This window comes from Pelobates fuscus, chromosome 4, assembly GCF_036172605.1.
Source record: "Pelobates fuscus isolate aPelFus1 chromosome 4, aPelFus1.pri, whole genome shotgun sequence".
Lineage (NCBI taxonomy): Eukaryota > Metazoa > Chordata > Amphibia > Anura > Pelobatidae > Pelobates > Pelobates fuscus.
Window position 1 is genome coordinate 343,666,329 of NC_086320.1, and position 27,054 is coordinate 343,693,382.

General features: G+C 38.0%; 1 protein-coding gene across 7 annotated transcripts in view; it reads left to right on the forward strand.

Moving 5' to 3' along the window:
* The window catches only part of ADAM22 (ADAM metallopeptidase domain 22), a 225,538-nt gene that overhangs the window by 181,577 nt on the left and 16,907 nt on the right, over window positions 1-27,054 (forward strand). For 2 of the 7 annotated variants that reach the window (XM_063452487.1, XM_063452488.1), the window contains exons 15-29: window positions 4,057-4,156; window positions 4,903-4,974; window positions 5,847-5,939; window positions 6,775-6,855; window positions 8,018-8,068; window positions 9,432-9,495; window positions 10,015-10,120; window positions 10,590-10,712; window positions 10,867-11,032; window positions 12,816-12,924; window positions 14,568-14,658; window positions 15,438-15,455; window positions 21,739-21,933; window positions 24,943-25,043; window positions 25,541-25,607. In XM_063452487.1, the coding sequence (XP_063308557.1) occupies window positions 4,057-4,156; window positions 4,903-4,974; window positions 5,847-5,939; window positions 6,775-6,855; window positions 8,018-8,068; window positions 9,432-9,495; window positions 10,015-10,120; window positions 10,590-10,712; window positions 10,867-11,032; window positions 12,816-12,924; window positions 14,568-14,658; window positions 15,438-15,455; window positions 21,739-21,933; window positions 24,943-25,043; window positions 25,541-25,607 (1,437 nt within the window). Of the gene's footprint in view, window positions 1-4,056; window positions 4,157-4,902; window positions 4,975-5,846; window positions 5,940-6,774; window positions 6,856-8,017; window positions 8,069-9,431; window positions 9,496-10,014; window positions 10,121-10,589; window positions 10,713-10,866; window positions 11,033-12,815; window positions 12,925-14,567; window positions 14,659-15,437; window positions 15,456-21,738; window positions 21,934-24,942; window positions 25,044-25,540; window positions 25,612-27,054 lie in introns of those variants that run through there. The other 5 variants (XM_063452489.1, XM_063452493.1, XM_063452491.1 and 2 more) reach the window with 3 other exon arrangements.

Genomic DNA, 27,054 nt, shown 5'->3' on the forward strand with positions numbered 1-27,054 from the left:
GAGGGTGAAAAGGTATTAAAGAAAAACACACTTATTGCATCAAATTTACAAAGCCAAACTTTTAAAAGCTTTCCTCATTTCTTTCTCGGGATGAGGAATATATCGGTTGTAGACTGAGGATTTCCATCTGCCCAATCTTTTAATAATATGCACTGGAGTGTCAGTGTTGAAGGAGACCGAAGCTGCCCCTATTCTAAATGAAAGACCCGAGACATGGATACAACCCAATCTTAGGAGTAGTGTTCTGATGTAGAAGATGAATTTAGCCGTAGTCAGAGGGATTCAGTGAGAGTAGTGGTGAAATGTGTGTGGCATGACTGAGTGTGGGTAAGTAAGAGTCAAGTATTTTAACTGGGCACTAGTTCTAGGTGGGATAAAGTGGTATAGCGGATGGATGAGTAGTTTTGTTCGTTTTAGAGGTTTGTAGAGAAAGTATATAGTGATCATGATTTTTAGCGATATCCAATATTTTTAAGGTGGTCTCAAACAAACATAAAATGCTATATAAAATTTGTGGGAATATCGAATAGTCGTGTACAGTAATTCAGAGAGGGCTCAGAATATCGAACCATAAATCGGTAACCTGGATGAAGTAGGGGGTCTATCTGTTTTATTAAATACGCGGTAATATGCTTTTAATGGGATAGGACGTTAGGAAAGGTGTGTGATTGGGATAAGTGGTTGTGGCTGTATTTACCTTATCCTGCGACCAACCTGGCTCCTAAGCTTGAGACGCGCGTGGCTGAATCACTCCTGCCTCCACACGAGCTGCATGCGGCTTGATCTCCTCTTCTGACTTAGCCGCGTGCACTGACCGCAGTGATCGGTCACGTGGCCCGCCTGGCACTAGGAGCATGGCTCGAGTCACGAGCTCGCTCTTAAAGGGGCAGTGGGAGCCAAAAGTTGATTCAGGTTCCCATTGGCCCACGTCATTCCAGCACCCCCACACACAAATGTTTTGGGGCGTAGGCATGACGTGGGCCAATCAAATGTTAAAGGATATTTAAACTTCCCTAGCCCTATCCACTTTGTCCTATCGTGGTTTCTGTGTCAGTACCCTTTGGTGCGTTCCTTGATCTATTTTGTTTATTTTGGTATTGACCATGGCTTTGTTCTTGACTCTGAATTTATCTTTAACCCTTTCCTGTCTTGTTTGCCCGTGTGACTGATTACCATCTACCTGACTCTGGCTTGTTCTCGTTTTCGTAGTCTCTGTTACCATGACCTCGTCTCGTTTCTGATTACGCTTTATCTCTGTCTGACGTTTAGTCTGGCCATTCTAAGTCCAGGTAATAAGTTATATCCTAGTCTTGTCCCTTGCTATCCTAAACTCTGCGTGTTGGGGTATTACATCATGACATTATGATAGGACCATGGGCCCTGCAGGTTTAGGACAGCAAATGGCCTCCTATGAGGCAAGATTTTAAGAACAGGATCACCGTATGGACCAGATTGCCCAGGCCCATCAGACACTTTTGTCCAGAAATGCTTATTTGGCCCCTGAGACACTGGTATGCGTACCATCTCAACCCGTACCTCCCATTCCAGAGGCATCTATCCTGACTAGAGATGTCCCGAATAGTTCGCCGGTAAATAGTTCTCGTTCACGTTCGCGTTCACCACGGACGGCGAACATATGCGATGTTCGGTCCGCCCCCTATTCGTCATCATTGAATAAACTTTGACCCTGTACCTCACAGTCAGCAGACACATTCCAGCCAATCAGCAGCAGACCCTCCCTCCCAGAGCCTCCCACCTCCTGGAAATAATGACATGTTTAAACGTTTGCTACTTTACGATTAGTTAATGTGCAGAGAGCAGTCCATGTGATCAAAGGCATGGTGTGGAGGGTCGGCTATAGTGGGACATGCTTGACAGGCTGCTGTTTACTGCTTGTGCTCATCCGATCCCTTCTGGACGCCAGGTGCAGACCCTGGGAGTCCCTGATACCTGGAACAACAAAGGCAAGTCTCTGGCTGAGTGCCGGGTTCGCGGCTTGAGGTGGTGGAAGCTTGTTTTGTCGGGTGGTTGGATTTGTCCCGGTGGTGCTTCACGTTTGGTGCGGGATTGTGGTGGCTTAAGGTGGAGGTGAGTGCTTGACGTGGGGCAGGCTCTGCATTTTTGTTTGTGCCTCCAGTCTCGTCTTCGACGCCTTTTGCGTTGGTGGATTTTAATGGGGACTGCTTCGCTTAGCTGTGGTGGAGCCTGTCCTGTCCAGCTTAGACTCAATATCCTGCCATGCTTTGCTGGTACCAGGAGGACACGTGGCTGCCGCCATATTGGGAGAGTCGCAGATGAGTATGTCAGCCTGGGCGGCTGTGCTCTGTGCGTCCATTAGCTCCAGACAGCCTCTCAGGGGTGGACCGGGATAACCCCCACCGGTCCGAGGGGGCGGGTAACGGAGCTCCTGCCGGGAAGTAGCTGCTCCTGGGCATCCCAGGATCAGGAGATCGGCCGCCTCTCCCGCCCGGTGAGCACCAGGCCACAATTGCCACGTGGAGGTAAGTAAGACTGTCGAGTTGCTGACCGCTATTAAGCATGTCGGGTCGGTCAGGTAGGAGCAACATTGCTAGGTCATCCCCTTCTGGGGTGAAATTCGCTTGTTGATAGCTGCTTAAAGTGAGATATTGAGGGAGCTCACACAAAGTGCGTCTTTCCTCCATGACAGCTAGGCCCTGCCCCCCGGAAGCTGCATTCTTAGTGAGAGGAGGGACAATGTAGCTGCTGCTGATTTAATAGGGAAATCGATAGCTAGGCTAGTGTATTCAGTGTCCACTACAGTCCTGAAGGACTCATCTGATCTCTGCTGTAAGGACAGCACCCCAAAAAGCCCTTTTTAGGGCTAGAACATCATTTTTTTTCCTGTGTAATCTAATTGCAGTTGCCTGCCTGCCAACGTGTGTGTCAGGCTCACAGCGTATACTGTGCCCACTTGCCCAGTGCCACCACTCATATCTGGTGTCACAATAGCTTGCATTTAAAAAAAAAAAAAAAAACTTTTTTGACTGTAATATAATAGCAGTCAGTTTCCTTCACACGTGTGCGTTTCAGGGCCTGCCAGGGCACAGTGTCACACCAGTGCAACTCATATCTGGTGTAACAGTAGTGTACATTTAAAAAAAAAAAATACAGGGGGCTTGTTGTCACCTTTCGGGGACCCTTGGTGTTGTACGTGGCTGGGTGGAGGAAGATAGACCTTCAATGACATCAGTGAGGACAAGGAACGGGACATGGCTAGCTTGGTATCCAACCTTGTGCAAATGGGGAGTTTGCGGTTGTGCAAATGTTTGTGGTTGTTTGCGGTGCGTTAAACGGGGAGTTTGGTCTGTCACTGTGAAGCGGGCGTAACCCTTACACTACCTGATCGATACAACATCATACCTGATGTTTTAAAGCACGTTATTCCAAACAATTTAGGAATGTTAGGTGATTTATGCCCTTTATGGATTAAAACCAGACTCTGCATCAACTATGTAATTTTCCATGGGAGTTTTGCCATGGATCCCCCTCCGGCATGCCACAGTCCAGGTGTTAGTCCCCTTGAAACAACTTTTCCATCACTATTGTGGCCAGAAAGAGTCCCTGTGGGTTTTAAAATTCGCCTGCCTATTGAAGTCTATGGCGGTCCGCCCGGTTCGCCCGTTCGCGAACATTTGCGGAAGTTCGCGTTCGCCATTCGCGAACGGAAAATTTTATGTTCGCGACATCACTATTTGAGATACTTTATATTGAGTATTAGTAAATAAAAATTTCATAATTTAAAAAAATTATATAAAAACCACAAGGCTTTCTTTTTTTTCTTATTATTTTACTAAAAAAATAATTGTGGATAATTTAAAAAATAAATAGAAACATTTTGCCAAAAAAGATCATTTGTAAATTCTATTTTGACACTGCATTCCTTCACTTCCCAGGTAATAGACTGTTAGGACATCTATTATAAAATTGAAATGGTTTGTGCTCTGTTGATTTAATTTATTTTATTTATTTTTCTGCATTTTTTAAAAATCTACCACTAACCTAAACATTGTTTTCATTTGCTTTTTATGCTTACAGCTATTATCTACCCAGCAAGTTCTCTGTGTGTAGTATTGAAGAATACCATGAGTTTCTGAATAGTGGAGGTGGATCCTGTCTCTTCAATAAGCCCCTTAAGGTATTCACGTTTTAAAGATGCCTTTGTGTCCAATAAAAGGCTTACAGGGTTTACTAGCTGACCTGGTTGACGTTATATCACCTTGCTGTGAAATATAATTATCACAGATATCTCTTGGTACCCTTCCACATCTATAATATTTTGTCTAACAGTTTCTAGATTTTTCTGCCTCCTCTTTGGTCTCCCAGCCTCCTCCCAATGTCAGCCTTACTCTGTGTGTCTATCAGCCTCTCTTACCTCCCAGTATGTTTCATCCTCTGCTCTATCATTTTGCCTCGTTCATTGTCTCTGAACCTCTACCCATTATCAACCTACCTTTTTTTTTGTTCTCTCAGTCTCCCATCGCCTCTCAGCTCTCTGGTAGCTCGCTCTATCTCATCTGTCTCTCTGCCTCCCCTTTGTATGCAAACCTGTCATGTCTCCCCGAGTCCATTGTCTCTCTCCCAAGTATCTTGTGCCCCTTCTGCATCTATCAACCTCTCAACCTCTAAGATATGTCTCAGCTTCCTCTGTGTCCCATGTCATTGTCTGATACCTGTACTTCTCACCTTTTCGTGTGTTGGATGGTACTTGATGGCACTCCCAGCAGTAGACAGATTCCTGTGATGCTTGAAATATCACACTCTTTCAGGAAAAGTTTTGAGTGATAGTATAGTAATCCAGATTCTTTTCTATGATAGAAGTGATAACCTATTGCTATAGACTTATATGCTTTCACTACTTATTTCCAAGTGTTTTTTGTTTAGCTTTTAGACCCCCCAGAGTGTGGAAATGGCTTTATTGAAATTGGTGAGGAATGTGACTGTGGCACCTTTGAGGTATGGGTATACATTATATTTGTGTAAGTTGTTAAATTTTACTAATGATTAAACAGTTTTTTCTGTTGTGTTAACCTGTCTAAAAGCAGCATTGTTATTACACTTTTATACATATAGTTCTTTATCAAACTTACTATAAACGTAACATTGAAGCCGGCAAGACACATACATCTCTTTCTAATTCTTACTTGCACATTTACACCAGGTTAAAAATATTTAAAGTGCCATTAGATGTTAGATTTTAGTTCTTTGGCAAAAGAAAATGTTCCTATTCTGTTGCTGCCTTGGCAGTGTAAAACTGGTATGTAAAGTTCTTGGTACATGCTGAATTGTGCTGGGGGCATTTACTGACTACATTTCACTGTGACCCTTAGCCAATCCACAGTAGTTGCCAGGGATGTTGTGGGTGCCGGGAAAGTCGTTTTTAGTGGATAACAGAAATTGAGAGATCTTGGTTGTTAGAGGCACAGATTTTATTATTCCATTTAGCTCAGACCAGCAGAAAGTTAGTAATTGCAGAGCTCTCCCACCATGAGTGCTATGGAATGATGAAATGAGAAGGTGTTGCAGACTGTCCTCTGCCACTTGGCACCTTTATTTCCTGAAAACACGGTTAAAAACACGTTTGTAAATTTATTTCACATCCATGCCTCATCACTCGAGGTTCTACTTACTGACCATTGTGCACATTTCAGCTATAAATCTACAATCCTAGCTCTATTTCCATAACATATATCCGTCCAGGTTTAAATGAACAATTACCTTGTCAGCTTAGATGTATTAACATAAATGTACAAAGCACCGGCCTGTAACTTGTAGTGTAAAATCTCCTATTTCTAAATAATTAGTTTTTTTTCTTCGACATTCCTTAGGAATGTGCATTGGAAGGAGGTGCCTGTTGCAAAAAATGTCTGTTAACCGAAGGATCTAAATGCAGTGATGGGCTGTGTTGCTCGAGCTGTCAGGTAAACAAAGCAGCATACAATGACTGGTAACTAGCAGATGTTAGAAGTTCTAATCTCTCCTGTGGACTTTAATAAGAGTTTCTATGCGCTAAGCAGAAGCTGTTTTCCATTCTAAATGGTAAAACCTACCGCCTGCCACTATCTGAATAAACTGTATGCAGGGCACATCTACACGCAGAGCCACTCAGGGGGTTACAACCTCTACACATATAAGGGGGCCAGGCCCAATACATACATATATATAGCAAATTTTGAATATATATACAGCTGAGGACAAAAGATGTCAAAGATGTCCCTCCCCGTGCCATTATAGGCCTGTATGACGGGGGGGGGCTGGGAGACTTCCAGCTCACACCTCCGCCAATTTCCCTCTCTCTTACTGAACCCACTATCACGCCAGGTTTACTTTAACAAAAACCCTCCATATGCATTGCATATTTAATTTGCCATAGACCGAAATAATAAATTCAATTGGAAATTTTGAGACACTACTTATTTTCACGCCAGCCCGATATGTCGAGAGCTTCGTTGCTGTTACAAAAATATTACAATCATCTGATGACAGCCACTAGAGGCGCTTCCCTGTCCTAAAGAGCATTTGATTGGTTCAGTGTGACAATTTGACGTGCATGCGCACTAACAAGCCTCCCAGTGCTTTCCTATGGAGAAGCATTGGATTAACTGAGATCAATATTCTGCATCAGGGAGGACAATAGGAGTACTTTTAAATGCTCAGGTCTAATATTTTCCATACATAAAACAATTCTATTTCCTTGATAGTGATCAGCTTGTGCTGTGTGGTTATATCAATATATTGTGTTTATTTCTTTTAAAGTTCAGTCCAAATGAAATTGTTTGTCGAGAAGCTGTGAATGACTGTGATATTCCAGAAAACTGTACAGGAAATTCCAGCCAGGTAACCTGACCGTATTACACCAATATACTTTGTCTTCTTGGGATTCTACATCCTTCTCTAAAACATTTTAATTTGAGTAGATGGAATTTTTTGGAAACCCTAAATATATTATTGTTTTTGTTTCATTTTGTTTCGTATGTATTTACAATGCCAACTTACATGCCCTTACTATAGAGGGGGATTCAGAATTTGTCATCTTCTGTTGAAGACACAATTAACCCATCAGAGAGACTCCGTGCTTCAATGAGAGACTTGCAAAGGTGCCCTAGACATTAACAGAAATTCACTGCTATAAGTAGGCAGTAGAGAGGATCTAAACAAAAGTTAAACATATGTTGATCATCTCACTGTAAATCGTAGTTTAGTAGATAATAGATGCAGCTATTTTGCCTTACAAAACTTGAATGTGTTATGAAGGAGTTCATGTACTGAGTGGACTCTGCTCCAGCCTAGGTTTAGGAAGTCAATCAAATCTGTTTTCACAGAGTCAAAATGGTAAAACTGTTTCTTAATATTCTGCCCTAGTCGCTGCCTTTTGTTTGTCAAAACTTGATTGCGGTTGTTACAGTCAAATGGGTGAAAGAAGGGTTTGTCTAGTGGTATTAACATTAGAGAATACCATGTTTTTTCTCACTGGAGAGCAGATTCATGCACTCCACACACATATATGTAGCCAGGGTTAGCCGTCTTATTGTATTGACTGAAAGTTTTGGTTATCTAACCCTTTTTGTTATCTAATCCTTTACCTAAAACAACATATATCCAATGTGATTGGGAAGATAATGGTTATAAGCAAATGTATAACTAATGGACATCAAGTATGTACCTTAGGAACCCACATTTCTCTAGTTTGGGGTTTGGGTAACTGTAATGCAGGATACCTGTGGCTTCTGGTTTCCATCCCCAAGTTTTCCAGCAAGTTCACTAAACCTCAGATGAACCCAGACCTCTTACCTTTATCTCCTCATCCCTGAAGATAGGAAACGATGGGTGGGATGATCGGCAGTGGTGGATCCACCAAAACCAGTCTTTGTGTAGTGGGCTACTCACAGTTATATACCCTTAGGAAAGATTTAATAATGCTGTCCGCTCATTAACATGACCTCCTTTATATTCTTTATCTTAGAAGTTAGCCTAAATTTACATTCATTCTTTCTTGTAGTGTCCTTCAAATGTACATAAACTAGATGGATACAACTGTGATAATGAGCAGGTAAGGCTAAATCTCATTATACCCAATATTAATAGAAACATAGTTTGAATCCTTAATCTACTTGTTTATGATAAGATAACAAATAATCATAATGTGTTTTTTTTTTTTTTTTTATAAGGCTAAGCAAGGTGGCCAAACTAGTTTTAATCTGCTTTGCTTTTTTTTGTTGCTTTTTTTCACAGTTATTATTAATTAGGATTAGAGGAACAGATATTTTTGGTCATGGGGAATCTCTAAATAAATTGAAAAAGTGATACCAAAGTTTTACAGATCTAACTGAAGCCAATAGCGTTATTTACCAATGGAGAATTCAAAGCAAATTCAAAGTGAATTGGAACCTTAATGTCCGAGTAATCGTACTGAAAGCATAGCTGACTTAGATAATGTTTACAGGTCGGCAATTTTCATCTTAAATTTGAAATTCCCAATTGAATCATCATTTTAGCAAATAAACCGGGCAGTCTCTGAAAACATATGAATTAACCAATACCACATTACATAAATACTATATAATTTTAGTATAGGCTAAACTGCTTTTTAGCAAAACATATTTTTTTAATTTATTTTCATTTATTCGCCTGTTCTAGATATGTGTGTGTGTGTGTGCCCATTTATATTTTAGGTATTAAACCAAGAGAAGAACATTTTATGAATGATTTAAATCAATGAAATATTGATACTTTTTATTTTAATTAATCACATTCACTAAAGCAGACATTGCTCGTTACGGGGATAAATGACGGATTAGACCATCCATAATCTTCTCCTGGAAACCTGCAGAAGTGGAAATATTTCTATAATTATTTAGCATTAGTGATGTCCCGAACAGTTCGCCGGGAACCTTTCACCGGCGAACATAGCGTGTTCGCGGTCGCGAACCCGCGCGATGTTCGGTCCGCCCCCCATTCGTCATGGAGGAGGGAGGGTCTGCTGCTGATTGGCTGGAATGTGTCTGCTGACTGTGAGGTACAGTGTCAAAGTTTACTCAATGATGGCGAATAGGGGGCGGACCGAACATCGCGCGTGTTCGCAACTGCGAACACGCTATGTTCGCCGGCGAACGGTTCCCGGCGAACTGTTCGGGACATCACTATTTAGCATTTCTAAGTATTTTTTTCACTATAACATTATTTCCATTTTTTTATTTCATCAGTCTTTGCATAGCCCACCAGCATTTTCACGAGCACACCCTTTCGGTTAGATTTATCTTCTGAGGAGGGCGTTGGTGTGATTAGGGTTTCTTAAGACGTTTTAGAGACTTGATTTCTGAACCGTTAATTAGTGTAATTTCTTGGACGACCATTTATAAGCCTGTGGGAGCCTTAATCTAGATATCTGTGTGTTTTTTCTGTTTCCATATCAGGGGCTTTGTTTTGGAGGTAGATGCAAAACCAGGGACAGACAGTGCAAGTATGTCTGGGGAGAAAGTAAGTAGCAGAATGAATTCCATCCATTAATATAACTTGCTTCTGGATTTACAGAGATAGCAGGAAAAATATTCCAAATAAAACAAAAGAGGGGATATGATCTTATGTGTCACAGAACTTACCATCTGAGCCAAACACGATACTTGCAACAAATGATCCTAGGTCAACGTGGTATTAAAAGAGGGATTGATGTAACGTTATAGCAAATTATGGCAAACATCCAACATTGGCCTTGAGTTTAATAATGTTGGATAAATTGTTTTAAATTATTTAATATTTCTGGATAGGATTAAAGCATATGAATCTAATATTTCCATTATAAATATGCATGATGAACAGCTCAGCAGGGGATCGCCTTTTCCTGGGCAGTATTAGAATACCATTATTATTTTTATATAAAACACAGCATCCACTGCTTCACATTATAAATATGTACATGTGCTAGTATTAACATTTTTTTTAATTTTAAATGTTTGATCTTGCTGTTTAACTTAAAAATAATTTTCTTTTGGTTTTCAGTGGTGTCTGCTGCCGACAAATATTGCTACGAAAAGCTGAATATTGAAGGGACTGAAAAAGGCAATTGCGGCAAAACTAAAGAAACATGGATTCAATGTAACAAACAGTAAGATAGCACAAGGCTATAAATAAATACATGGATGTGATGTAAAAAAAACAGTAAGATAGCACAAGGGTATACAATAATTGAATTCATTGTAAAAAAAAAAAACGGAAATATAAAAACTAATAAAATAAATGGGTACAATGTTACAAAAGGTAAGATAACACAAAGATATAAGATAAATGAGATTATTTTATAATGACTTTCAAAAACTTTGTAGTGTCAACATTTCACACACGATGACACAATACAAAAACGCACTTCGATATTTACACACACACACACACACACACTTACATTCCCATAAATACACACAATAAACCACGCCCTTCACAAACAGTGATACATCACACAAGCCAAGATTGCATATACACGCACTGATATTACACACAATAAACGACTGCATTCACACACCTTAAATGCTCATTGCCATATTAGTTACCTTCTAATATAACTTCTTACCCTTTTCCAGAGATGTGCTGTGTGGATATCTTCAATGCACCAACGTTTCAAACATCCCCAGACTGGGCGAGCTGGATGGGGAAATTACAACATCTTCTGTCTCCAGAAATCAAGTGGTTTTCTTCAATTGCAGGTAATTAAAGAAGGAAAGGCATGGCTTATAACTGGTGCAGATAGGTGTTACAGATTATTGAATTTAGGTTCCTTCAGACTCACCGTTCTTTTAAGTGATGCTCACATATTGTATCAATACGTTATGAAGAACTTGTCCAATTTTGCACATGCAGTGGTGGCCATGTAAAATTGGATGAAGACACTGATCTAGGTTATGTGGAAGACGGGACCCCATGTGGTGTACAAATGATGTGTCTGGAGCGCAGATGTCTACCCATCGATTCCTTCAACATCAGCACCTGCATGGGCAACCAAAACAGTATTTGTTCTGGACATGGGGTAGGTGTATCTAAAAAAGGTAGTGTCTGCTATGTGTCTGATGTCTTGGGAATTTTTCACTTCTAAGGTAGAGATAGGAAGTCTCATTCCAACATTTGGGGCTGGTCTACAACTTCTTGTTCCCACAGATGGAGGGTACAACTTTACAGAATCCTTTAATCTTTCTACATCTTTGGGGTAGTGGAAAAAGTGAGGTAGTGGAAAGGATGTGTGTGTGTGTGTGTATATATAAATAAATATTCTCAATCTCAAAAATTCCACTTGCCTAAAACCATTGACAAATGAAAATGATGCTTAGAAATTGTCCCCTGATGTGCAAGCCACGTCTTGCTTGCAGTTGTGAGTAACTGGCTACTAGCACAGGACATCAAATTTTAATTCCTGTATATATTAACATATATATAGTTAAAATATAATTAATAATTTGAAGTATTTTGGCATGTGTACCTCAAAACAGGATTACAAATTATTTTAAAAAATCCAATAGTGTGGTAAAACATAGAAACAGGACTTTGCAAGCAGTTAAAGCGGCACTGTCACCATCTGGGGACATTGCAGAATGTGCAAAGACCCCCAACGTTGACATCGCCGCTGGGGGTCAGGTGGCCAGAGGGGCAGGTAAAGGTGAGTTCTACTCCACTACCTGTCCCCCGCGGGCGCCGCTTTATTCTTCTGGTCGGTGCTCTTCAGCTCCTGGAGATGATTCAACCAATTCCCTTCAGTCGTCACTAGTGACAGCTGGGGGGATTAACACTTCTAGACCAGGGGTGGCCAACCCAGGCCTCAAGTACCCCCCAACAGTTCAGGATTTGGGGATTACCCTGTAGTATCTAAAGTGTTTTTTTTTTTTTCTTTCTAAAAACACCTTAGACAGAACTGGGTAATCCCTATATCCTGGACTGTTAGGGGGTACTTGAGGACTGGGTTGGGAACCCCTAGTCTAGATGGCTGTAGCTCCACCTAGTGTCTAAGAAAAGTCAGGCAAAGTAAATATACAGAGACAAAGTAATCCCTATTTTGACTCTTGTCTGGGTTGGAATTTCAGTGAAGTTCCAATACAGTCAATATGAATATTTCATAAAGAATTCTATCTTTATACATTACTCTTTTTTATGGGGGGGAGGGGGGCGTAACAGTGCCGTTTTATGTACCTTTTAGGCCATTTAATTTGTCCGTGTGCTATGCAGTATATAGCTTCCAAATGTTTGGAATTTTGGACATTTATTTTACATCCACTGTTATTCCATGTATCCACTTTCCATTTAGTGATGTACTACCCACATGACATCTAACAGGGCTATTCACTTAATTAAGAATTGCTGAGAATTTAAAGTGAATTTGAAGTGAACTTCAAAATTTAGGCCACAATAGTTAAATTATAAAAATTCTCCAAGCCATATCTGTTTTAAATTTTAAATCCATTTTGAACTTCTTTAAATTTATTTTGAATTCCCAGCAATTCTCACCTTAGTGAATAATCCTGCAAGTCTTTTAGCTATTCATCTTAGAAAACAAATACTTTTCCTACTTGTTCTCCTTTTTGCAAACTGTATTTATTTCCTGATCACTGCCAATTCCCAGTATTCCAATCTCCTTTCAAACTATGTGTATTTGCATAATTTCAAACAAATATCAGATTACATAAAACATAATCCACAACAAGCCATTGTCTTTCATTCACCCGATCTCAGAGTAATAAAGAGTTTTGCTCCCCTCTCTTGCATGAAAACGTTAACAAGGTATTTTATGACAATCTATATTTCTCTGTGTATTTTAATTATAGATATGCAGCAATGAAGTGAAGTGTGTTTGTAATCGGTTCTGGACCGGCGATGATTGCAGTAATTTCTCTCCTCTACTAACGAAGGCTGTAGATGAACCTGAATATGAAGGTGTGTATACACTTTGCAATTTAAAAACTCTGCATTCCTTTTGATGAGGTCGTCAAGTGTGCATTTTAGCCCAAATGCTTTTGGGCTGCGGCACCTGGAGCTGGACAGTGCAGCAGGATTGTTGTAAACATCAAGGAAAAAGGCACAGTGCTAAGAATATCCTGGCGTTTGTAAACCGGGACATTCTGCATACATGGCACCCGGGGCGGATCTTATATTTGCGCCCCCCCACTCCCCCTAATTTTAAAATGTAGAAAATACCCACACATTTTTTTTTCATGTATTTAGCATTGAGCAGTGTTTGCATTTTTTAAAAAAAAATATGTATTTAGCACTGAGCAGTGTTTGTGTATTTGAATGTAAGCATGTTTTTGCATGAAGTATCTGTGAGTGAATGTAGGGGTCCGTTTGCATGTAGTGTTGGCATTTGAATGCAGGAGTGCATTTTTGTGTAGTGTGTTTTTTGAATATGTGGTGTGTTTTTATGTAGTGTTGATATTTGGATGCAGGGGTGTATTTGTGTGTAGTGTTGGTGAAATTCTGAGATGTATGCACATATACACATACTCAAATATACACACACTGGCACACATGCAGATACATAGACACACAGATGCACATATACAGACAAACACTGACACACATACAGATAGAGACACACAGATACAAACACACATATAGATACACACACACTTACAGACACACATGTACAGAGACACATAGGCACAGACACACATACAGATACACTGACACACAGATACACATATACAGACACACATACAGATACACAGACACACAGGTATAAGTGTGTGTGTGTGTGTATAGTGTGTATGTTGTGTGTGCGCCCATATTATCTGTGCTATATCTATAAGATTGCACCCATATTATCTGTGCTATATGATTGCACCAATATTACCTGTGTTATATGATTGCACCAATATTATCTGTGCAATATGATTGCACCAATATTATTTCTGCTATGTGATTGCACCAATATTATCTGTGCTATATGATTGCACCAATATTATCTGTGTTGTATGATTGCACCAATATTATCTCTGCTATGTGATTGCACCAATATTATCTCTGCTATGTGATTGCACCAATATTATCTCTGCTATGTGATTGCACCAATATTATCTCTGCTTTATGATTGCACCAATATTATCTCTGCTATGTGATTGCACCAATATTATCTCTGCTGTATGATTGCACCAATATTATCTGTGCTATATGATTGCACCAAATTATCTGTGCTATATGATTGCACCAAATTATCTGTGCTATATGATTGCACCAAATTATCTGTGCTATATGATTGCACAAATTTTATCTCTGCTGTATGATTGCACCAATATTATCTGTGCTATATGATTGCACCAATATTATCTGTGTTGTATGATTGCACCAATATTATCTCTGCTATGTGATTGCACCAATATTATCTCTGGTGTATGATTGTACCAATATTATTTTTGCTAAATGTTTAAACTGTCTTTTTATGATGTTGTATTTTGCAGCTATTCTACACTTAGAATAACACTTAGAAGCAAGAATCATGCAATTTTCATTGTTTTATGCAAAATAATTAATATTCTTTGAAAAGTTATATTTCAATGTTATTTGTATCTCTTTTTTTACAGGTGTTATTAGCACAAACATAATCATAGGAGCCATTGCTGGCACTATACTAGTATTGGTGTTGGTATTAGGAATAACCGCTTGGGGTTACAAGTAAGTTCATTTCCATCATGACTATGCCTTGCAATGTACATTGCCTACTCAGCAACCTTAGCAAAATAAATGCCTGGCTTAGACTAAGCGTTTCTGTAGGACTGCGATGACTACATTCACTGACATCGTATGCATCTTACAGGGCAGGTATTTTAACACAGGTCTGCTATACACATACACTGTTAGCATTCTTTATTGTAAGTACTGTGTTTCATTCATACGTAGGATAAAAGGTTTAATAGATCACAAACATGCCAGTTAAAGCCAAACAAAAACAAACAAACATCTATTTAGAAACTACACAGAACAAACATTAACATTACCGATTCCAGTGCTTTCTGTTACTTTAGTTACTAACCTCGTTCCTCTTTTTTTTTTTTTATTGGTAATTTATATATATGTGTGTGTATGTATAAAAGTATAATGATGCTGAATGCTTGGGTTATTTGCTAAACTCAGAATTCTGGAGAATTAACATGAAATTACAAATGTTACCCCCCAAAAAAGCCATTATAATTTTAAAAAATACTGGAAAGGGGTCAAACGAACAAATCATGGTTACATTTACCCTTCACTCCCATGTGGGCTGTTTGGGGTATGTCTGTTTAGTCCTATGCAAAGTCAATGGCTCATTTGTCATACAAGTCTTCATTTGCTTTAGTCTCAAGTACCAATAACGATCTCAGCTCATGGCACTTAGTATTGATAGATTTGTGCAATGATGTATTTGGGGAACAATGTTTTGAATAACTGTTTGTTTTCTTCTTTAACATGAAAAGAAATTATCGACGAGAGAGGTACGTACTGTGAAATGTTAATTCCTCACTGCTAACATCATCATTTTCATTCGTTTCCCAGTGATTCACGTATAACAGGAATGAAAAACATGCTCACCTCCCCAGCTGTTATTGAACTCAACTCCCATCACCCTCAGTTAACCTCTAATGAGATGGCTGTGGAGGACAATCCTCCTCATTGGTTAACAATATTCATTAAGTTCAAAGATGAATAAACATCCCCTACCCGACTCTTATTATACTCTACTTCCTTTTGGCTCTATGACAGTCATACGAATCAAACCCAGAATCAGCTAGTTGTCTAACTCAGATATAGATAAAAAATAAAGATCTATTGCCATTTTAACGAAATGTTTTAAGTCTTAAAAACCAACCATTTTATAGCACATTAAAGAATAATATAAAACAAAACTAATTTAAATGCTTTGGAATATCCCAAACTAAATAATAGAAGCTAGCTAAGTTTCTAACAGAAACAACTTACTTCAAGTAATCTCAACCAGAAAACTATATAGCTGACATTCTAGCGACAGAGAAACCTCGCTTGGAGGTAAAAAATGCTGTGTTAAGGAGAAATGGTAATTTCTTCCAAAAACATGATCTGAAAAGGTAAATAAATTATTTGGCAGATTACCGGTGGACAGCACGAGGAGGTTCCTGACACCATAACCTTTAGAGCATTTGTAGTGGTTATAGTGCGTTGAGTGTCCCTTTAATACAAGTTATAGGTGAATGTCAATATTCTAGTCAATTGTGTAATTTCCAGAGAAATTATAGATCCATTTTAAAGCAAAACCTATTAACTTATCAAGTCCCTCATTTTTGTCACTTTAATGTAGGTAGAATTCTAACACTAATAATGTATTATTCAAAAAAATGGAAAATAATTAAAATTAACCACAGACATTTCTCCAATGTCCTGGTGAGTTTACATTAGCCAATACGAGATATTCTCATATCAGATACAAACAACATTTTTTACGAGACAATAGGCATGTTTAATAAATGCATAACATTTTACCATGGTAAATAAACTCTGTTGAGTTCTTTAAGATATATAGGTCATGGGCAAATGGCAATAATAAAAAATAAAAAAAAATTAATAAAAATTACAGTAATCTACATAGTTACATAGCTGAAAAGAGACTTGCGTCCATCAAGTTCAGCCTTCCTCAATCTAGCTTCCTTAAGTAGTCTTTCTGTCAAAATCATGCATGAGCAGGCCTCCCAACTGTCCTGATCAGTTCCAATTTTTGGGTCATGTCCCGACTTTGTTTTCTGGTGTCGTGCTTCTGGCGACACCAAAAAATGTAGCGCAAACAAAACTTAAACAGAGCTTAAACAGACCTTTACTCCCCTCCCGCTACTCAGGACACCGATGTTGGGACTTATGCTGGATCAAACCAGACCCCTTGCCCATGGTCCACATATGTAGCCGCAGTTAAAAAAAAACAACAAATGTATGAGCCACAGGCAGCTGCGATAAACTAAGTGTAGCTTGTATTGCATCACACACAATAAAAATAAAGCATCATTGTGGCACTATATCTTAGTCATGCATTAATAAAGAGCTGACGTCAAAACCCTGCAAAGCTTGAAAGAGGTTAACTGTTACAGAAGTAAAAAATAAATAAAAAGTTCCTTGTACTTTTCTATTGAATCTGTACTTCTGTATGAAAATTAATATGTTTGAAATTATCTGGGAATTAACATAAACTCCACTTTCAGGCTTTTCACCTTGCAGCAAAACTACCATTCTGGCAAAGTTAGCACATTTTGTTCAGTAGTGGGTAACACTGAGGAAAGCACATCATATCATATCTGTAATTTATTTAGTTATTTTATTATTTACAGTGTAGTTGATTATATACATTTTTAAAAATGATTATTTGATATGTGGATTGAAATAGTATTAAAGGGACACTGTAGTCACCAAAACAACTTTAGCTTAATGAAACTGTTTCTGTGTATTACGCATGCCTCTGAAGTTTCACTGCTCAATTCACTGGCATTTAAGAGTTAAATTGATGTAACTTACTTTAATAGTTTTTATCTCCTACTGTGTAAATTGACCCTGCAGGGTCTAGCAAGCTATTAACAGAGCAGGATTTAAGAAATTCTAAATTAAACAGAATTTGGAATCAAGGAAGTGTGAACATTAGATGACTCTTTACAGGAAGTGATTAGGAAACCTGCGTAAGTCACATGCAGGGAGGTGTGACTAGGGCTGCATAAACAAAGTGGTCAAAGTCCTAAATGGCAGAGAATTGAGCAGTGAGACTGCAGGGCAATGATCTATACAACAAAACTGCTTCATTAAGTTAAAGTTGTTTTGGTGACTATAGTGTCTCTTTTACTCTTTCCCATTTCTAACTTTTGAGAATGCAAAAAAAATATACAGTCAGGTCCATAAATATTGGGACATCGACACAATTCTAATCTTTTTGGCTCTATACACCAACAAAATGGGTTTGAAATGAAATGAACAAGATGTTCTTTAACTGCAGACTTTCAGCTTTAATTTGAGGGTATTTACATCCAAATCAGGTAAACGGTGTAGGAATTACAACAGTTTGTATATGTGCCTCCCACTTTTTAAGGGACCAAAAGTAATGGGACAGATTAACAGTCATGAATCAAACTTTCACTTTTTAATACATTGTTGCAAATCCTTTGCAGTCAATTACAGCCTGAAGTCTGGAACGCATAGACATCACCAGACGCTGGGTTTCATCCCTGGTGATGCTCTGCCAGGCCTCTACTGCAACTGTCTTCAGTTCCTGCTTGTTCTTGGGGCATTTTCCCTTCAGTTTTGTCTTCATCAAGTGAAATGCATGCTCAATCGGATTCAGGTCAGGTGATTGACTTGGCCATTGCATAACATTCCACTTCTTTCCCTTAAAAACTCTTTGGTTGCTTTTGCAGTATGCTTCGGGTCATTGTCCATCTGCACTGTGAAGCGCCGTCCAATGAGTTCTGAAGCATTTGGCTGAATATGAGCAGATAATATTGCCCGAAACACTTCACAATTCATCCTGCTGCTTTTGTCATCAGTCACATCATCAATAAATACAAGAGAACCAGTTCCATTGGCAGCCATACATGCCCACGCCATGACACTACCACCACCATGCTTTACTGATGAGGTGGTATGCTTTGGATCATGAGCAGTTCCTTTCCTTCTCCATACTCTTCTCTTCCCATCACTCTGGTACAAGTTGATCTTAGTCTCATCTGTCCATAGGATGTTGTTCCAGAACTGTGAAGGCTTTTTTAGATGTTGTTTGGCAAACTCTAATCTGGCCTTCCTGTTTTTGACACACATACACCTACCTCCTGGTGAGTGTTCTTGATCTGGCCAACTGTTGTGAAGGGTGTTTTCTTCACCAGGGAAATCATTATTCGGACATCCACCACAGTTGTTTACCGTGGTCTTCCGGGTCTTTTGGTGTTGCTGAGCTCACCGGTGCGTTCTTTCTTTTTAAGGATGTTCCAAACAGTTGATTTGTCCACACCTAATGTTTTTGCTATCTCTCTGATGGGTTTGTTTTGTTTTTTAAGCCTAATGATGGCTTTCTTCACTGATAGTGACAGCTCTTTGGATCTCATATTGAGAGTTGACAGCAACAGATTCCAAATGCAAATAGCACACTTGAAATGAACTCTGGACCTTTTATCTGCTCCTTCTAAATGGGATAATGAGGGAATAACACACACCTGGCCATGGAACAGCTGAGCAGCCAATTGTCCCATTACTTTTGGTCCCTTGAAAAGTGGGAGGCACATATACAAACTGTTGTAATTCCTACACCGTTCACCTGATTTGGATGTAAATACCCTCAAATTAAAGCTGAAAGTCTGCAGTTAAAGCACATCTTGTTCATTTCATTTCAAATCCATTGTGGTGGTGTATAGAGCCAAAAAGATTAGAATTGTGTTGATGTCCCAATATTTATGGACCTGACTGTGATTCACCATATGGGAATCATGGTTTTATATATTTAACCCAGTTTTGTAAAAATAAAACTTGTTTCAAGAACTGGATCAAAACATTTTGCCTCATCTCATGGCAACTATTAATCGCTCCATTATGTTAATTAGGCTGGGCGAACAGTTCCTATAAGCGTCTAGAGTTTCTCTTTCAGCCAGCCCTATTGTATTCCCTGGTAATAGCCAATAGGCTACATACACAAAAATATCCAATTGATTCCCTAGCCATAATGATAAAATATTTATTGTATTTGCTGTTAATATCATGTTGATGAATTTACACCCTAAATCAGGCTTCCCAAACTCCGGCCCTCCAGATGTTGCTGAACTACAACTCCCATGATTCTCAGCTTATCTATCTCATTCATAGAATCATGGGAGTTGTAGTTCAGCAACATCTGGAGGGCTGGAGTTTTGGGAAGCCTGTCCTACATAAAAACTAATTGACGTCAACTGAAGGTGCCTAAAAGTGGCTTTTTTCAAATATCAAATATATCAATATTGCTTGGAAAAATTCTCCATCGTGTTCAACATACAGACACAATATCCAAATAACTGGTGGCATTTCAAGTTCAAATACATTGATAGAAAAAAAATTTGAAGAATTTCTTATCTCCTGCTCTGTTAATAGTCCCTGCAGGAGCCCTGTGTGTGTGTGATGAAAGTTCCATTTACAGAGCAGGAGATTTAAACTTTTAAAGTACGTAACATCTGATTAGAAATTAAACCATTTTTTCATGCAGGCTGTGTCAGTCACAGCCAGGGGAGGTGTGGCTAGGGCTACTGAAACAAGTGATTTAACCCCTAAATGGCAGAGAATTAAACAGTGAGGCTTCAGAGGAATTATATATGCATAAAAACTGCATCATTAAGCTAAAGTTTTTATGGCGACTATAGTGTCCCTTTAATTTTCTAAATTACATTAAAGTGTCTGAATTTTGTAATAATCACTTGTTATTTTGGAAGCGGTTATGATAGTTGCTTTGTTCTTCATTAAACAGTTATCAGGAAAATGTGATATTCTGAATGTTTCTAAGGTCAAGATACTTGTTAGTAAGTAAATGCAATGGTGGTGGAGAAAAAAATTGCAATGCTGGTGCAAAGTTCTGTATGTCAACTGGGGTGTCAACAAGGACAGGACGTTATCATCATTATCTGAATAATTACTCTCGTCTTAGACAATATTTACACTGTAGGGCAGAGGTAGGCAACCTTCCTCAGTCCAGTTGTGGACATCTCCCTGAATGCTTTGCCGGTGTTCTATCATTCTGCTATACCCAGTCAGATTTCTATACCCTCGTCACTTCCGGGGAGGGGAAGCAGCTGGATCCTGTGCTGCACATGCGTGCTAGCACTCCTGCTACTCCTCCACAGCCAGGTCCTGGAAGGTAAGTAAAACTAGTTTTACACTTTAATTATAGTTAGTGCATTCACTAAGCTTAGGCACACGGGACATTTAGGGTTAAGTGAGGGTTCAAATTAGGGTTAGGTAAGTGATTCTAACCTCTCTCACTCTCTATTCTTACCCTAACCCTTGGGGTAAGGGTTAAAATAGAGTGTCAGAAATCACTATTTAGTGATATTCCCCTAATGTGAAATATCACTAAATATGAACAAGTCCCTAATCCTAACCCTAATTTGAACCCTAACATTAACCCTAAATGTCCCATGTCCTAAGCTTAGTGAATGCACTAACTATAATGAAAGTGTAAAACTAGTTTTACTTACCTTCCAGGACCTGGCTGTGGAGGAGTAGCAGGAGTGCTAGCACGCATGTGCAGCACAGAATCCAGCTGCTTCCCCTCCCCAGAAGTGACGAGGGTATAGAAATCTGACTGGTATAGCAGAATGATAGAACACCGGCATTATGGCTGTAAAAGTGGTATGGGGGATGTAGTTTAGAACATCTGGGGTGCCGAAGGTTGCTTACCCCTGGTTTAGGGGCTTACGAGCAGTGCAGTAGACACCTATGGAAGTAGAGTAATAACCGAGAATACTAATTCATTATTCTTGTAGAATTGCCCATTCTACAAACTCTTACGTTCTAATAAAAACAAATCTAGCCTATATAACTGTTCTATGTGCTAGTTAAATTAATCTAGAACGACAGTGAGTTCAACCAACCACCTTCATAGCTTTGTTGGACCTAACCATGTTTTATTCTACCTACTGTTTATGTTCCATTTCCCTATCTGTTTTCCCTACTGAACTAATATTGCTTTATGTCTGTATGTTTCATTTTCTGTGTCCGTGTGTCTTGTTTTCTGACTTTACAATATCTATTATGCTTTAGACAAATACCCCAGGGAGATTATGTAAAAAAGCCTGGAGATGTCGACTCTTTTTATAGCGACTTGCCTCCCGGAGTCAGCTCAAACTCAGCTTCTAGCTCTAAGAAGAGGTCTGCTATTCTGTCGCATTTTCAGATATCTGCCTGTTCCATCCCACATTATTCCATTAGTCAGAACATTTCATTATTTTGCAGAAGGTTTGATTACTTTTTTTTCCTCCTTCTTTGTGGAATATTTATTAAGAATATCTTGTCCCTGCGTCTTTGACTTCAAAGTGGCCTCCTTTTCTCTTTTTATTGTGTAGTAGTTTAAATTAACCTTAAAAAGTGTACATTTTGGTTAAAATGTGCTCCCACTAATTAGGACAGGACCCTCATACTTGCTGAAAATATTACCAACAATTATTGTAATTATTATTGTTATTATTAGATTGTTAGACAAGCCACCTACATTTGACTTCCAAAAAATTTCTTGAAAAAGCCCAAACTTCTGAAAATCTTAGTAATAGTGACTGTTTGATAAATCAAGTGTCTAGTTTTCAAAAATGAAGAAATTCCCTAAAAATGCTACTTCTCTTACATGCAATTCTTCTTCGTATACTATCTATCCTTATTTGTTTTACAGAATCTCATCTCCTGTTAGTTACTTATAAATAGAAACTCCCACTATCCTTAACTACTCAAATATTTTTTAAAAATGCAGTTGAGATTTAATATGTAATTTCGTCTATTTCATGTGTTTGCCAGATAAAGATAATACAATCTAATCTCTGAAGATAAATGTCTGTCTTCACAATATATTTATGATCTAGATCTATGATAGCATGTCCCTCATAAGGTTTGATGGGGTAGATGTTCACATAAGAATCGAATAAAGTTAAACCCATTTTTTGGACAATTGCTCAGCTCCTTTGAAGTCAAAGAAGAAGATAAATGTTGTTATATAATAAGTTTACTAACAGGTGGGAATAACCTTTGCATGCAGAGACATACTTCGTAATACATTAGCCTTCAATTACAAAGCAATGCTGTGCTATATAACACATCGGATCTCATCTTCTGCTATCGAGAGCAGATATCTTTATTTTTTTATTTTAATTTTTTTTATATTTTAATACGGCTATGATTTAATATTGTGGGGTAAGCTTTCAAAGCTTTTTTTTTATAATTTTAGACAAACTTTTAAAATGATTTAATATTATGAAAAAATATATATATTTTTTACATATTTTTTTTGTATATTAATATTTTGGGGAAAAAATATTTTAAAAGTCTATCCAAAATAATAACTAATTTGGAAATCTTATCCAACAATATTAAATTGAGGCCTGCAATGGGAATTATGCAGAATTGACAAGGGAATTGCAAATTGTAGGCAAAAACATGTGGGAAATTTTTCAATTCATCTACTTTGTTCTTTAATTTGCAGTACCCTTGCTCGTTTCCCACAATTTCCCAACAAAATATATAACTCGGCATTATAGGTGAAAAAAAGCACACACTGGGTTAAAGGTCAATGCTATTTTAACCATAATTATTCCTTTAAAAACACTTAAATATTGTTTGGAAGGAAGTCCAACTTCTAATAAAGAAACCATTTCCCTTTTGAAAAGTTTATGCTGTTAAATAGGTGCAAAAATAGATGTAAATGAGGATAGCAATGTCTATTGATAACCGGAATAAATCATAGAAAGATAGATGGACAGAGATAGGTAGGTATGTTATTATATAATGAAAGGTAGGTAGATTCATATAAATAATAATAATAATAATTTAAAGTTAGAAATATAGATAGATATTTTTATGGATAGAAATAGGTAGGTGTATAGTTTAATGAATTTGCAGGTAGCTAAATAAATTGATAGCAAGCTGGAAAGTGGTAGGTATGTAGATAGGTAGGTAAATAGAGAATGTGATAGACCACTAGATAGAAAGGAAGAAAGATTATATAGCAGATGGTAGATAGATTTATACGTAAGCTATAAATATATAGCTTGATAGATCAGTGGAAATATATAAATCTGTAAAATAATACAAATCTAGATAAACAAGGTGTGCAGGTAAACTGAGACACAACTAGTTGAAAATGTATTGGTGAATAGCTAAAAGGTATGGATGGTAAGTAGATAGATGGGTAGCTAGATGGAGAGAGGTTGTTGACTGATGAATAATTAGATGGAAGTGGTAGGTAGGTAGATTGGTGCATAACTTTACATAAATATTCAGACAGACAGGTAAGCTTAGTAGGTACCTGGATGGATAGGTAGGTAGATTGATAAGTAGCTAAGGAAAGAGTTAAGAAAAAAATATCCATTGATAACTGGATGAAAACAGGTATGTAGGTTGATTTATAGGTATGTATATAGCTTAATACATATTATCTAGGTGGACATTCTCATAGGTCAAGAGAGACAGACAGACGGAAGGATAGTTTGAAAGATGGTTAGTTAGAAATAGGGGATATAAAGGTGGATAGAGAATAATCGGATGTATAGAATAACATTCTTATCTATGTGATAAAAGATATGCAATGCAAATATATATAGTACATGTATGATTGTGCTGCATGTAAAATTAACAAGCACATAGGTATAAACGCATAAATATAGCAATTAGAAAAACATGTATGTGTGTGTGTGACATGGTGTCTGCAGTAAAACAATATATTCTGCATGAATAATTTAAAGTCATATTCCCTTTTTATAAAACTCGCGTTTTCATTGAGAAGAAAAAGGCGCTTCATCTAAATCATACTGTCAAGTCATGTCATCCTCTGTATTATGCTATAATCACTTCTATGTCTGAAGTGTAGTACTCAGCGGTTGTATAATAATGTGTTGTTTGCCATCCGTAGCTAAAGTGAACACTTAGAAAATCAAACGCATACTTTGTTACTTCTCGATGATTGTAGTCTTGAAGAGCAGCCGCATTGTATTAGTTCTAACAACGAAGTCTATTTCTAAACAATCCCATTGACTGTTACTTGTTTCTTTTGATGAGTTTTGTTTTTCAGCCCTCATCATTAAATCAGCTAATAGGTTGTCTTTATATTCCTGTCTACTTCATTTTTTTTAGTCTTTGTTGTCATGTATCCGAAAGCCTTCGTATATTACATTTGTAATAATTAGACAGAGGAACACAAGATCACATTGTATCCACCTGCTAACAGCAGATGAAAGGAATCAATCCTGTCTTCTCTGTTTTCAGATCTAATGGTTTGTCTCATTCATGGAGTGAAAGAATTCCAGACACAAAACATGTTTCCGATGTCTGTGAAAATGGCCGACCGCGGAGTAACTCTTGGCAAGGTACCTTGGGGTCAAGAGAGATTTCACATAACTTAGCACGTGGTAGGTGACTTACAGTTCTCCTGGTGAATTACTATTCAACATGCCTGCTACACAACTGGGGAACAACAAGTTGGCTTTCTCGGGCCTAAAACAAAAGAGTTCATGCATACCCCATTATTTACTGAAATGATCTCTGGCAACCAAAACAAAATTTTCCCACAAAAAAAAAATTGGTATTCAGTTATCCGAGATAGAACCCGCTCTCGGTCTTCAAAGTGTATCAGTTAAACATTTTGTTGAAGGCCATTCTATCTCCTAGAAAACCTTTAGTTGAGTTTTAGTATAGAGTATAAGCAATAGTTAGACTATAACAATATTAAAAATGTGATATAGCAGTTCTGATAAAAAATGTTCTGCCAAAGTTAGTATCCTTTAACCTCTGCTTATTTTGAATATTTCCATACTCCTAATCTTGCCCAGTCTGTCTTATACATTTGAATCCCTTTTTTCCCTAGGTAACATAAGCAGCAGCAAAAAGAAATTAAGAGGAAAAAGATTCCGGCCGCGTTCCAATTCTACTGAGTAAGTACAGATTTAAAGTGCCCACGCATGCTTATTGGCTATTGAATTCTGTCTCAAATCAGTTTGTTTGAAACTGGCTTGAAGCACACACAGCTCCAAAGTACCTGTCATTGGCTTGATGCATTATTCTCTTACACGCGTAACACAGGATAATGCAACACAAAATCTGCTTACTTTTTACAGAATTCTTTGGACACCTCAATCTGCAATTTTGTATATTTGTAAAGACTGCTTTTATTTTCTGTAAAAGAAAAAAATATTTTCTATTTGATTTCTAAAACTTTCACATTTTTCTCATTTTTACTGTTTTCATTTCCAAAGTATGACGTCTAGAGGTTAGCAGCCGCCTACTTTATTTTGCCTGTTCCTAAATATTAGAGCCCTCGAACTCTTTTAATACGTCATCTATACAAGCCTAAATAAAGCCGTCTTTTGAAAGACTAAAACTTCTTGTAAAATAATTAAATGTTTAGCACAACACAGGATCCGAAATTGCCGTTGTACAAAAGGCTACAGAATTCTTTACAAACAGTAAATGCTAAACACAAGTCAGTCGATTTGTAATTACATTGTGACTCTGACTGAAAATGGAAACAATGGCTGAAAAATAAATTTGCCAGAGTCAAAAAGTATTGGAGATTTCTTGAAAGAAGAAAAAAATCTAGGAGCTATTTTGTGTATGCACATGCATGTACTGTAAGTTTTATGCTAAACCTGCTTATATACTATCTTGGAATTTCACTAAAATATATGCGTGAAACAATGATAGGATATCTTTGTCTTACATCTAACTGCGGGAAAGATTAAAGACAAAAAGCTACTTAATTGCTGGTAAGCAATTCTACACTCACCATAAAACAACAAATTTCTTGCACAGTAAATGCCCGTAGCATCTCAGTGTATATGTGTAATATGTGGGGAAGATTCTACACATCTAAGTTTTCTTATGAGATTTTACCATTTTACGTAGTTGTGTGTGTGTGATCCCTTATATCTGGCAGGCCTCATTTTTCACTAACCATCTTTTATTCCCATGATATGTTATTATTATTATTATTATTATTATTATTAGTATTAGTATTTATTTATATTGTTTGCAGAATTTGAAATCCTTAAGCTTTGTACTTTCCAGAAACATAATGTTTTCTGGTATATATTGGTGTAACCTCAGTTTCAAAAGTTAGCATTTTGGAACATTTAAGATGTAAAAAACTTGTAGCAATAATGGATAACCATTTCCTAAACAGCTTCATAGATGTATGCAGGGCCACCACCAGGGTCGACAACTACTACAGTTGTCACTGGCCCGGTGGTCCTGGGGGGGCTACACATTCCCCATCTGTAGCGGTGAAACTGCCACCGGTGCGGCTGCACGAGGGCCTGCAATCTGATGGGGCCCACCGGTTGGCCCATGCACTAAGGACCACTTACTGTGCCTTTGTCTTCA